Source organism: Chiloscyllium plagiosum, chromosome 5 (assembly GCF_004010195.1).
Source record: "Chiloscyllium plagiosum isolate BGI_BamShark_2017 chromosome 5, ASM401019v2, whole genome shotgun sequence".
NCBI lineage: Eukaryota > Metazoa > Chordata > Chondrichthyes > Orectolobiformes > Hemiscylliidae > Chiloscyllium > Chiloscyllium plagiosum.
Genome location: NC_057714.1, coordinates 89,014,915 through 89,029,251, shown reverse-complemented (window position 1 = coordinate 89,029,251; position 14,337 = coordinate 89,014,915). Strand labels below are relative to the sequence as shown.

General features: G+C 41.6%; 1 protein-coding gene across 3 annotated transcripts in view; it reads left to right on the top strand.

Annotated features, from left to right (window-relative positions):
• The window catches only part of LOC122550081 (enhancer of polycomb homolog 1-like), a 250,940-nt gene that overhangs the window by 216,948 nt on the left and 19,655 nt on the right, over window positions 1-14,337 (top strand). For all 3 annotated transcript variants that reach the window (XM_043690607.1, XM_043690605.1, XM_043690606.1), the window contains 3 exons: window positions 863-952; window positions 3,924-4,072; window positions 5,208-5,560. In XM_043690607.1, coding sequence (XP_043546542.1) covers window positions 863-952; window positions 3,924-4,072; window positions 5,208-5,560 — 592 coding nt within the window. The remainder of the gene's footprint in view (window positions 1-862; window positions 953-3,923; window positions 4,073-5,207; window positions 5,561-14,337) is intronic.

Below are 14,337 nucleotides of genomic sequence, written 5' to 3'. Positions count from 1 at the left end.
GCGTAGAGGTGCTGATGTATAGAGTAGTGGAAGGTTTCTGTTTAGAGTAGAAAGATGAATAGGTCATAAACCTTGGGCTGGATGATGTTGAATGCTAGTGATGTGGAAAGCAGAAAAGTAGATGAGAGTAAAAGACTTAGAACAAGAGGTAGCATAGAAGTTACGGTTAGAGGCTGGGAGAGGTTGTAGAGCTGTGTCAGACTGCAGAGGGGATGGTAAAGTGACATTGAAGGTTGAGCAGGAAGATGAAGTGGAGTAAAATGGACCAATGAGAAGAATATGGGCAAGATAAAGAGAAATGATGCAACATAGGTCAGCAGAGTCAGGTCCCTGGGGGTGTGAAGCGGGTAAAAAAATTTGATGCAAGAATAGAGTTGATTTAGCTGGCAATACTAAAGCTAATGAGTAGTGTCAATTGAAATAGGAATAGAAATAAGAGACCAGGGAAGAGAGAGTGTACAAGATAAAGAATGTGAAGAGGCTTCAGTGGTACTGTGCATAAAGAGGAAAGACAAAAATATCTGAAAATATTGATAAATCTATCACCATTCATTTGAAATATTGAGCCTTGTTGTAAACAGGGAAGTCGGAAAGAGTGCTGGTCAGTGGCAGTGCATAGTACTCAATTGGTAGATTATGTTCACTCGGTCCCTGTATGATCTATTTCCAAAACTGGAATTTTATAGCCTGGGCTTATTACTCCAACTGATACTTTGGGAAACAGTAGAAAGCATATGAAATTTATGCAGTTGCATGGTTGGGAGAAGTAAATCAAGTTTACAGAAGAACAGTTCGCCACATTCATGTATGCCTTTTTGAAGCTGAATTACAATCTAAGAGTCCTGTTTTTGTTTTCGTGAAGGTCCATTCTGCATCCTCAGAAGCAGAAGAAGAGAATGATCCAGATGGTCCTTTTGCTTTCCGGAGGAAAGCAGGTTGTCAGTACTATTCTGTAAGTGCCTAAAATCAAATGCTGTCAAGGATACATTTTGTTTAAATGTGGTTCCATGTCATCAATGTTTTAATGATCATATTTGTGGTTATGTTTTTCACAGCATGTAGTTTAACTTTACTTGACTTTTTCTATTAACGTGTTATGACTTGTGTAGTCTTAAAGTCGTTTTCAATATCTCAGTATATTATCGTCTGTTTATTTTAGTATAAATTAATTGTTATTTTTAATTCGAGGCTGGGTTGTTGAACTAAATCAATTGGGCATGCATCAAGAAAATCTCCAAAAATGTGTCTATCAAACCGAATACACAAACAATTCAATAATATGCTTGATTGAATTGACATTAAATGATAATTCTGATACTAACTTTTTACAATCAAGCAATAGATTTTGTCCTGATGTAGATATTCATAAAATTGCAAATTTCACAAATACTCTTCTCTTTTGTATCTGACTGCAACCTAAAAATGAATGATGCACAATCTTAATATGTTACTATTAACATTCAGACTGTAATATGCCCCTTAATTACTGTACTTAGTGTAAGCTACCTGATCTCAATTGATCTCATGTCTTTTGGAAACAGATAAACTGAGCAAAATGGTTAACGCAGATCGATTTGGATTTAAGCAATCCAAGTTGTACGTTAAATCTTTCAAATGCAAACAAAACATTTTTTAGTAGTTCAGTAAAAGTTTACTTGGTTTATTCAGACACTATAGTAATCCTCCTCAAATCTACCAAATTTTGCATTGTCAAACGTTAATAGATTTTGATTGATAAAGGGAAATCTTAAAATGTGTGACATCGCAATATGATTTGTTGATGTTGGAAGTTTTTAAATGTCTAACCTAAAGGGTTAAAGAATGATGCGGAAAAGTACACTTTCATTTAAATAGTGCATGACGAATCCTAGTGTTTCTGAACCAATTAGGTGCATGTGTCTGTCAATTTAGAGTTTACTAAAATGTACTAGTTCACTAAATGAAGAGTTAGTCTATTTTACTCTTGTTAATTGAAGAATAAGTATTGGCCTGTGTTTTAAAAAATTCTCAAGGTCAGGTTCGTAGGAGAGTAGTCTGACACAGAACAAACGACCAAGAGGCGAGTCTGCTAGAATATGAGCATTTTATTCCCCGCAGCGTCGCCACAACCAGGTCTCATACTTACAACGGGTCTGGCTTATACTCACTCTACATGTTACCGGAACTGGGAGCCGTCAGTTCTCGTAGAGCGGTTGCCAACAACCCACGCTCGGCGGTTAAACGTAACCCCGGAGCAGACTCACCGAACTGGAGACTTTTCCAGCTGATATACTCTTTTCCAGATATAAACATTCATGTGAACAGCAGAGCAAGGCTAAAAAACACATTCCATTCTGGTTACATACAGATAAGAAGATTCACACGGGGAGGTGTGTAATAAGATTCACACGGGACTAAGCAACACCTCCATTCCGGTTAGATTCACACATGTATTGGGACATAATTTTTAACCGTTTCACCACATTCCACTGCTTGGCCCAATACATGTGTTACATTATGATTCACACATGTATTGGGACATAATTTTACACCACAGCCTGGACACTAAAAACAACCACCTCCTTACCACCAGCAAGCTCGCGCTCTGTTGCTCTCTCTCTGTTTCTTGCATGCTGTCTGTGTTCCACGCCACCCTCCTCCCCCAACATATATTTGACACATACCTAAGCAGCCGTAAGCTCGGTTTAGTTTACAGTGCAAAGGACCATAAATATTATAGCTCTGTTATCTTCGATTACGTTTGAACGCTTCAACCCACAACCTGACTGAAAAGGATCAATGTCACTGAGCCAAGCAGCTAATTGATCTTAAATGCATCCTGCATCTTCCTGTAAAGATTGCACCTTTGCAGCAACCCCATGAGCTCCACTCTTGTTAAACTATTGAATGATCATCTTCTCTCTTTGTGAAGATTCCAAACATTTAGATACTTGTGAGCTGCTCAATTTCTACATAGTTGTATTCTATGCAAAATCTTTTTTAAAAAAATAAATGTTGCATTTGATGCAGATGCTTTTTGTGCTTACCTGATGTCTCCATTCATCAACTAGCTATAAATTATAACCACCAAGTAGGGAGCATACTAATAACAAGGCAAAAGCAAAGTAACCAGTTACAAATTTCAAAATAGCTACAAATCAAAGGTAGGCTATTAAGAGGATTGCCAGGGTCATTGCACTGCTCTTTCAAAGAATAAATTGAGTAAGTACAGGTTCAGTGTTAAAGGATACAGGAGCCCGCTTTAAAATTTATAGTGCTGTGGGGTAGAGTGGGCATACTTCTCAGGCTGCTTAAGTGAATAATCTCCTTTTGGTGATGTAAAAATTCTTGTGGATAAACTGAGTCGTAGGCCAAAATTAAATATGCACAATTTTCTTAGAATTTTTTAAAGCAGCAGCAAAGGTTGAGAGAATGGACCAGAATGTTTCTTGTAACCTCATCTTAATTGGAGAACTTCTGTAAATGAAGATATTCAATAACTTTTTTAAGAAGTAATGGATTTCTTTGTTCAGGACATCATATTAGATGCCTTTTTTTTGAGGTAGCTCTGTAAAAATTGTAACTTGACCTTCTACTGTGATATAATCAATAGGTACTGCAAAACTCTGCAGTGAAGTGAAAACAAACCAGCAGGCAGTAAGTTGAGCACACAGTTTCAGCGTATGTCTGTTGTATTTGGAAATTACTAAGAAAAACTCATGGTATGACTAACAAATGAAATTTTAATATTGCTTCATAATCTGTATGAATTGCTTCTCTAAAATAAAGGAGGCCCCTATATTAACTAAACATGGTGTTGACCTGTATAATAGTGTTAGGTTCAATGCCGGGTGTATTAGATGTTGCATTAATGGGAAAGGAAGTATTTCTAAGCTGCAGATATTTTGATTCGTTCAGGTGATTTACTGTTTTTCTTTTTTCAGCCTCGGTTGGACCAAACAGGGAACTGGCCGTGGTGTAGTCCGGAAGAAGGAGGATTAGGAGATATTCGCTACAGATACTGCCTCACTACACTGACAGTACCCAGGAGGTGTATTGGTTTTGCACGAAGGCGTGTTGGACGAGGCGGAAGGTCAGTAAAGATAGTTGATTATTTTAAGCTGCTTATATGAGGGCATTTTGTTGCAGTTGTTGGTTAATATTCACTTCCTTAATCATAAAACAGTGACATCCTTGTATAGAAATAGCCTTCCATTTACAGATATCTAAATCATGGTTTTGAAGGAAGTTGCTCCTTTTCTGAAGGTTATATGGTGAAATTGGCAACCATTCAAAATCCTACTGAAATCTTAACTATGTAATAGATAAATGATTAAGGTAACAACAGGATTTCCTGTAATCTTAGACCGCCAAGTTGTAACTGTCAAATTAGAATGCAGTAAGATTATAAACTGATCATTGGTTGTAGGGGAATAATGCAGGCTTTTGAGGTTCAACGTTTTGTTGCAGACAGTATCACAATGTAACCTGTCTGACAAGTTCAGCAGTTAATGGTGTGATTTGACTATTTTGAGTAGTGGAGAACATCATGTCATTAGTGCTCTCTAATGCAGAGAACCAGTACAATGATTAGATTAGATTAGATTAGATTAGATTAATTACAATGTGGAAACAGGCCCTTCAGCCCAACAAGTCCACACCGCCCCACCGAAGCGCAACCCATCCATTCCTCTACATTTACCCCTTACCTAATACTACGGGTAATTTAGCATGGCCATTCACCTGACCTGCACATCTTTGGACTGTGGGAGGAAACCGGAGCACCCGGAGGAAACCCACGCAGACACGGGGAGAATGTGCAAACTCCACACAGTCAGTCGCCTGAGGCAGGAATTGAACCCGGGTCTCTGGCGCTGTGAGGCAGCAGTGCTAACCACTGTGCCACCGTGCTGCCCTATTAACATAATATTACTTGTAACTATATTAGTCTTACTATCAGATTACTTGACAGAGCATGTAATTTGCAAAGCAATTAGATTTAAGCAAATGAAGTGAAAGTAAATTGGTTAAATTAGTAACGTGTTGATCTCTCACTTTTAAGAATCGTTTCATATTTGAGATATAGTTTAACAACTTTGCTCATTCTAAATGAATCACTGTCATCATTTGGTTTACATTTGACTTTCGGTAATCCTTACAATGTGTCATAGTGCATTCAGATTCACTAATATCTGAATTCATAAAATTCTTTCATTTTTTGGTCATAGGATTTTGTTGGACCGAGCGCACACGGAAAATGATGCTGTTCTTCATCAGTTGGATCCTGAGATACTCTCTTCCCCACCCCATTCTCCATTTAACGAATTTGCCAATACCTCACAAATAAATACCTCGGATCACCCCTCTAGAGACCTCACGCAGATTCTAGCAAACATAAAAGCATGCCGGTGGCGGCATTTCAGACCCCGGTCACCATCCCTTCAGGACAATGGTGATGAACTCTTCTCCCGAAAGCTGTATCGGGGTGTAAATCGAATCGTATCAGCACAACCTGGGACCCAGCCATGTAGTACCTCTGTCTCCAGCAAAAGCAGTGGCATTGGTTCAACACAGAATAGTGGTATGTGCTGTAATTATTCAAACAGTAATTTATCCAATAAAAGTATGATTGCATTGCAATTCAGGAATGTAATATTTCATTATTTTGAGAAAACCACTGACTGTTCTAAATGTAGCTCTGTTCAAAGTCTTAGAGTATTTCAGAAGGTGTTAATAAACTTTATAAGTTGACTATCATTGTGTGGCACCTTGAACATAACCCTTTGTGAAAGCACATTTAAAAAGAGGTATATGTGAAAATATTTGCTTTTTCTGAAGCAGAAATTCTTTTTTATTTTTGGCTACAGGATCTTTTGCAAAATTATAAATGGAATTAAATGGTTAATACTGAAGGGCGGCATTTCTCTCTAGCTTTTAGGAACCATGAAATTTTGATTAATACTTTTTTGGTAGGCTTTAAAGTTTGTCCTGAAACTTTGGGGAGGCTGGGACTTTATTCTAGTTAAAAGCTGCTATGATTTCTGTACATGCTGAGAGTTGTAAGCACTACACATTAGAATGCAGAAATTTTTCTCTCTCTTTTCTCTCCGGTGCACCCCCCCCCCATACATTTTTATTACTAAGAATGGGTCCACTTAATTAAAATGCTGTGAATCCTTATATTTGTAGAGATAAATGTAAGGTGATAACAAATATTACTTGACAATGTAACTTTGGCTTGGAGACATTAGTATAAACGCTTACTGAAAGTTTTTCTGATAATCTTAAAAATAATCACTGTTGAGCAGTTTTTTTTATTCATATGTGGGACTTGGGCATCGCTGGCTGGCCAGAATTAATAGCTGTTCCCTATTTGCCCTTGAGAAAGTGGTGGTGAGCTGCCTTCTTGAATTGCTGCAGTCCACTTGCTGTGCGTTGACCCACAATGCCAATAGGGAAGGAATTCTAGGATCTTGACCCAATGACTATGAAGGAACAGCGGTATATTTCCGAGTCAGGGTGGTGAGTGGCTTGGAGGGGAACTTGCTGGTGTTCCCAAGTACCTGCTGCCTTTGTCCTTCTAGGTGAAAGTGGTCATGGGTTTGGAAGATGTTGTCTAAGAATTTCTGCAATGCATCTTGTAGACAGTACACACTGCTGCTACTGTGGTGGAGGGATTGAATGTAGATCTGGTGTCAATCATGTGGTTTGCTTTGCTTTGTCCTGGATGGTGTCAACCTTCTTAAGTTGCACCCATCCAAGCAAGTGGGGAGTACGCCATCACGGTTCTGACTTGTGTCTTATAGATGATGGATAGACTGTGGGGTGTCAGGTGGTGAGTTACTCATTGGAATATCCCTAGTCTCTGACCTGCTCTTGTAGCCACTGTTTGTGTGGTGAGTCCAGTTGAGCTTCTGGTCAATGGTAACACCAAAGATGGTGACAATGGAAGATTCAGTGATGGTACTACAGTTGAATATCAAGGGGTAGTGATTAGAGTGGCTGTTATTGGTAATGGTCATTGTCTGGCATTTGTGTGGCCCAAATATTACTGCATTTGTCGGCCCAAGCTTGGAAATTGTCCAGATCTTGTTACATTTGAGCATGGACTGTTTCAGTATCTGAGGAGTCATGAATGGTGCTGAACAGCACAAACATCAGCGAACATCCTCACTTCTGACCTTATGACAGAGAGAAGGTCATTGATGAAGCAGCTGAAGATTGGGCCTAGGACACTACCCTGAGGGACTCCTGCAGAGATGTTCTGGAGCTGAGATGACTGAAGCTCCACAACCACAACCATCTTCCTTTGTGCTAGGTATGACTCTAACCAGTGGAGAGTTTGCCCCTGATACCCATTGATTCCAGTTTTGCTAGGGCACCTTGATGCCATACTAGGTCAAATGCTGCTTTGATGTCAAGGGTTGTCACTCTCACCTCCCCTCTGGAATTTGGCTCTTTTGACCATATTTGAAACAAGGCTGTGATGAGATCAGGAGCTGAGTGACCCTGGCAAAACCCAAGCTGGACATAACTGAGCAGGTTGTTGCTGAGCAGATGCTGCTTGATAGCACTGTTGAGGAACCCTTCCATCACTTTACTGATGATGGAGAGTAGACTGGGCAATAATTGGCTGGATTGGATTTGTCCTGCTTATATTCGGAACATATCCTGGCAGTGTTCTACCTTGTCGGATAGATGCCAGTGTTGTAACTACTGGAAGAGCTTGGCGAGGGACCGGCAAGTTCTGGAGCACATGTCTTAAGTACTATTGCTGAAGTGTTATCAGGGTCCATTGCTTTTACAGTATCCAGTGCCTCCAGCAATTTCTTGATATCACGTGGAGTGAATCGAATTGGCTGGAAACTGGTATTGACTGGAGATGGACCATCAACTCGGCACTTCTGACTGAAGATTGTTGTGAATGCACCAGCTTTATCGTTTGCATTAAAGTGCTTGGCCCCTCCATCATTGAGGATGGGGATATTTCGGAGCATTATCCGCAAGTGCGTTGTTTATTTGTCCACTATCATTCATGATTGGATTGGAAGGACTGCAGAGCTTAGATCTTATCCATTGGTTGCAGGGTCACTTAGCTCTATCATTTGCTGCTTTTGCCCTTTGGCATGCAAGTCATCCTGTTTGATAGCTTCACCAGGTTGATACCTCATTTTTAGGTATGCTGATCATGACGTGCCCTCCTGCACTCCATTGAACCAGGGTTGATTCTCTGGCTTGATGGTAATGGTTGAGTGGGGGATATGCCAGGCCATGATGTTTTAGATTGTACTGGAGTACATTTCTGCTGTTGGCCCACAGCGCGTCATGGAGTTGCTAGATTGGTTCAAAGTCTGTCCCATTTAACACAGTGCTACAAAACACGTTGGAGGTTATTCTCAATGTGAAGGCAGGACTTCATCTCCACAAGGACAGTGCGGTGGTCATTTTTACCTATACTGTCATGGACAGATGCCTCTGCAGCCGACAGATTAGCATGGATGAGGTAAAGTATGTTTTCTCCTTTTGATTCCTTCACCACCTGCCGCAGATGCAGTCTTGCAGTTACGTCCTTTAGGACCCAACCAGCTCAATCAGTAATGCTGCTGTAACCAGGAAAGGTTTGTTTGCCCATGTTTAACCTGAAGCCATGAGACTTCATGGGGTCCACAGTTGATGTCAAGGACTCCCAGGGCAACTCCCTTTTGACTGTGTACAATTGTGCTGCCACCTCTACTGGGTATGTTCTGCCGGTGGGACAGGCCGTATCCAGGGATGGTGATGGTTATCTGCAAGGTAGTCATTCTTACAGAATCGTATGTTAGGCTATTGCTTGACTAGTCTGTGAGACAGCTCACCTAATTTTGGCAGTAGCCCCCAGATGTTGTTGAGGTCTTTGCATGATCAACAGGGTGGTTTGTGTTTTTGCTGTTGTCTTTTTCTGGTTGATGCCAGGTGGTCTGTCGTGTTTCATTTCTTCGTTGTGACTTTCTAGTGATTGATACAATCGGGTGGCTTGCTAGGCTGTTTGAGCACAATTGATGTAGCTCTGGAGTCACATGTAGGCCAGACCAGGTAAGGCTGGCAGATTTCCTTGCCTGAAGGACACTAGTGAACCACATGGGTTTTTCCAACAATTTGGCAATGGTTTCATGGTCATCGGTCGAATCTTAATTTCCAGACTTTTTTTAAGTTCAGATTCCACCATCTGTCGTGGCAGGCTTCGAAGCTAGGTCCCCAAACGTTATTCTGGCTTTCTGGATGAACAGTCAAGCCATAATACCACTAGGCCAACGCATTATTGAGATACTAAAAATGCCATTGATCACATTGGAAAAATAACAGATTCTGAATGTTTGAATTTTGTGGGTGATATTTCATAGTCATAGAACCATAGCACTAAAGAAGCCCTTCAGCCCATTGGATCTGCACTGACCTATCTACACTAATCTCTCTTTCCAGCACTTAGTCTTGAACATTCTCGTTTCAAGTACTAGAGTTGAGATTTTCTTAGTCAGTGTATTCCAGATTCACGCCACCTCTGTGAAAGTCTTTTTCCTCAAGCCCCCCTCTAAACCTCTTGCCCTTCACCTTAAAATTATGTCCCTTTGTTATTAGCCCTTCAGATCAGGGGAACTGCTTCCTATCCACCCTGTGCTCCTTGTAATCTTAGACCTCAATCAAACCCCCCCCCCCCCTTTCCGCTTTCTCTGTTCTAAAGAAAACAACCTAAACCTATCCAGCCTCCCTCCATGACTAAAACATTCCAACCCAGGCAACATTCTGATGAATCTCCTCTGCACACCTCCAGTACAGTCACATCCTTCCTTATAATGTGGCAACCAGTGCAGCACACACCACTCCAACTATGGCCTAACCAAAAATTCTGTACTGCTCTAACATGTGGGGGGCACGGTGGCACAGTGGTTAGCACTGTTGCCTCACAGCGCCAGAGACCCGGGTTCAATTCCTGCCTCAGGCGACTGACTGTGTGGAGTTTGCACATTCTCCCCGTGTCCGTGTGGGTTTCCTCCGGGTGCTCCGGTTTCCTCCCACAGTCCAAAAATGTGCAGGTCAGGTGAATTGGCCATGCTAAATTGCCCGTAGTGTTAGGTGCGGGGGTAAATGTAGGGGAATGAGTCTGGGTGGGTTGCGCTTCAGTGGGTCGGTGTGGACTTGTTGGGCCGTAGGGCCTGTTTCCACACTGTAAGAAATCTAATCTAATCTAATGACCTCACTGCCGTTATAACTTTTGCCAAGACTGACAAAGGCAAGTGTTGTGTATGCCTCCTTAACCACCTTGTTAAATTTTCCTGTCATTCATTGAGTACTGCCTTGTCTTGTTGGTTTCAAAATGCATTGCTGCACACTTATCAGAGTTAAATTACATCTGACCAACCCATCTGTATCTTCCAGTAACTCCAGACCAGCTTCACTATTATGTCAGGAAGAACAAGGAACACTGCTGATTCTTGTGGTACGCAACTGGACATTGGCCTCACAAACAACCTTCTGTCTACCTCTGTCTCCTCTCACTAAGTCAATTTTGAATCCCTGGATGCCAGTGCTCTTATCATCATGATCAGTCTCCTGTGTGGGACTTCGTCAGAAACTTGGCTGAAATCCATATAATCTACATCAGCTGCATTACCATCACCTATGCACCTGATCATCGCCTTGGAAAAATACTAACAAATTTGTTAGGCACGAGTGTGCTCTGAAGAAGCCATGCTGACTATCCCATATCATCAAGTAGAGATTCGTTTTCTCCTTCAGAATTGTCTCCAGTAGTTTCCCTACTACTGATTTTGAGACTCACCTGTCTGTAATTCCCTGGTTTATCTCTCCAACCCTTTTTGAAAAATGGCATCACATTAGCTGTCCTTCAGTCCTCTAGCACCTTCCCTGCAACAAGAGGGGATTGAAAACTTTGGGTCAGACAGAGCCACTGTCATTTCCTCCCACAACTGAATGCTTGCTTGTGTTTTCTCTTGAGACAATTTAGAACTCGGGTTCACAGTTTGAGAATGTGGGTTTTTCTTTGAGACTTAGTTCAAATCCAGCCCAAAGCAGTGAGACGTTTTCTTTCTAGGTGTAGATGGTCTGCATGGTGTCTGTCCAGTTCTTGGTTGGTTCAAACTTGACCTGGTTTAGAACAGGTAGGCAATGTCATTTGGATAATTATTATACAAAATTTATTTTTATGAAATAGAATGTTTGAAGGTTAGTTTTAAGGTTTACTTTTGGGCATGGTGCATGGAGGTTTGCTCTGCTTCTGCCTACTGTATTCTGGTACTCGTACCTAAATCACCAATTGCATTATGAATTACAATTACCTGTCGTTTTAACACAAGTTACCAAAGTGAATACCTAGGACTGGAAGTAACAGTGGTGTGTTATTGGTTGGGAAGAAGAGTGCCATTTAGCACTTTCAACCTGCTCTTTCCATTAAGATCATGACTGGATCTGGTTGTGATCTTTATTCCATTTTCTGCCTACACCCTTTCACACTGGACTCCCTTGCCTGTCAAAAAAATCTGGTATCTAGCATGAGTCATTAGTAAATTCAGTGATCCAGCCTCCATTACTTTTTGAGGGAAGAAAATTATTCCATGACCCTCCGAAATCTCATCCTAGACCAACTGAAACGGCGTCCCTAGTTATCATCATTTTCTGCAAGCGGAAATATCTTAACAGTATCCACTATACCAAGTTCCTTAGGATCCTAGATCTTGAAATCACATCTCATTCTTCAATCTAATGTCTAAAGTCCCAACTTGGATTCATGTTGAGTTGTCTTCAAAAAGTAAGTCTTTCATCTCAGGAATGATTGCAGTGAGTCTTCTCTGAACTGCTAATACAATTCTGTTTTTGTTTCAAATGCAGGGAACAAAGCTATGCCCTCGTATAGATGTTGTCACACCTGTGCCTTATACAACTGTAAAGCCTACCTAATTTTACATTCTATTGCTTTTGCAATAATCCCATTTCCATTAATCCTAATTGCTTGCTCAACCTGCATATTAAAATTTGTGATGCAAATGTTGTGGTTCTGTTCGCCGAGCTGGAAGTTTTTGTTGCAAACGTTTCGTCCCCTGGCTAGGCGACATCAGTGCTTGGGAGCCTCCTGTGAAGCACTTCTTTGATGTTTCCCCCGGTGTTTATAGTGGTCTGTCCCTGCCGCTTCCGGTTGTCAGTTTCAGCTGTCCGCTGTAGTGGTTGGTATATTGGGTCCAGGTCGATGTGTTTGTTGATGGAGTTTGTGGATGAATGCCATGCCTCTAGGAATTCACAGGCTGTTCTCTGTCTGGCTTGCCCTATGGTCGTAGTGTTGTCCCAGTCGAATTCATGTTGCTTGTTGTCTGCGTGTGTGGCTACTAAGGACGTTTCGTGGCTAGTTGATGTTCATGTATGCGGATAGTTAGCTGTCTTCCTGTTTGTCCTATATAGTGTTTGTGCAGTCCTTGCATGCTATTTTGTACACTACATTAGTTTTGCTCATGTTGGGTATCGGGTCCTTCGTTCTGGTGAGTTATTGTCTGAGTGGGGCTGTTGGTTTGTGTGCCGTTATGAGTCCTAGGGGTCGCAGTAGTCTGGCTGTCAGTTCCGAGATGCTCCTGATGTATGGTAGTGTGGCTAGTCCTTTTGGTTGTGGTATGTCCTCGTTCCGTGGTCTTTCTCTTCGGCATCTGTTGATGAAGTTGCGCGGGTATCCGTTTTTGGCGAATACCTTGTATAGGTGTTCCTCCTCCCCTTTTTGCAGTTCTGGTGTACTGCAGTGTGTTGTGGCCCTTTTGAATAGTGTCCTGATGCAGCTTCGTTTGTGTGTGTTGGGTTGGTTACTTTCATAGTTTAGGACTTGGTCTGTGTGTGTGGCGTTCCTGTATACCCTTGTAGTGAATTCTCCGTTCGGTGTTCTCTGTACCATCACGTCTAGGAATGTGATGCAAATACCAGGGCGCCCAGACTTCGCTTCAGTACGTTTGAGTTTCATACAATAAACTGCATTGAGTAAGATGTTAACCACCCCACCCTCACCCACCAAATTCTTGAGCTAAAAAGGTAGACAAGATTTCCAGGATGAACAGCAAATTGAAGAATTTGGGCTGACAACTTCGGAAGGAAATGGCGCTAAATTATTGCCAGGAATGTGTGTGTGTGCACATTTCAGTGGGAATCTGACTAGACTAGGTGATACTTACCGCACAGATTATATTCATTACAATGTGTGCAGGGAGACTTGAGGCCAGTTTTGATGGGCCTTTACCATATTTGACCATAGTTGATTGTTTAATGTCAAGCCCAAAATCAGAAAAATACTAAATGTATGAGCAACTATCGATTCATTAACCCATTTTCAATTTTGTGTAAATAATAACATTGATTGTTAGTACTTTGAGAAACAAAGGAGAAGCATGTTTTTATAGTGTTTTTCTCAGTTATCATGTACTTGGAATATAATCACTTTGATAATAGGTAATATAAGCTTAGCAACCAGCTGTTACACAGCAAACGGTCACAAATTGCAATATGACTTTTTTAAGTCTGGGTTTTTTGTGATGTTTATCTCAATCAGCGATCAGTTTTCCAATAATCTCTGTAGTTGTCTTCAAATTTGTATAGTGGAATCTTCGGAATCCACCAGTGAGAGGGCGGACAATCCTATGTTCATCTGGAATACTGCATTTCTGATCATGTGTTACTTCCTCTGTACATGTTGGAATATCAGCTTCTTTTGTATCCAGGGGTGATGTTTACTGCACTTATTCAGTACAGAGCAATCAGAAGCTCAAGCCTTTTGTTTTAAATGATCCAACTGAACTGTGGAAGAACTAATAATACAGTCCTGAAAAATCTGCATAAATGCAAAGCTTGCTGAAGGAGAGAGGTAAAAACAATGACTGCAGATGCTGGAAATCAGATTCTGGATTAGTGGTGCTGGAAGAGCACAGCAGTTCAGGCAGCATCCAAGGAGCTTCGAAATCGACGTTTCGAGCAAAAGCCCTTCATCAGGAGTAAAGGCAGTGAGCATGAAGCGTGGAGAGATAAGCTAGAGGAGGGTGGGGGTGGGGAGAAAGTATCATAGAGTACAATGGGTGAGTGCTCCCAGGAGGACCAGTTCCACCACAGAACACACCAGATGGCCTCCTTCTTTAGAGGCCGCAATTTCCCTTCCACGTGGCTAAAGATGCCCTCCAATGCATCTCGTCCACATCCTGCACCTCCGCCCTCAGACCCCACCTCTCCAACCGTAACAAGGACAGAATGCCCATGGTGCTCACCTTCCACCCTACCAACCTTCGCATAAACCAAATCATCCGCTGACATTTCCGCCACCTCCAAACGGACCCCACCACCAGG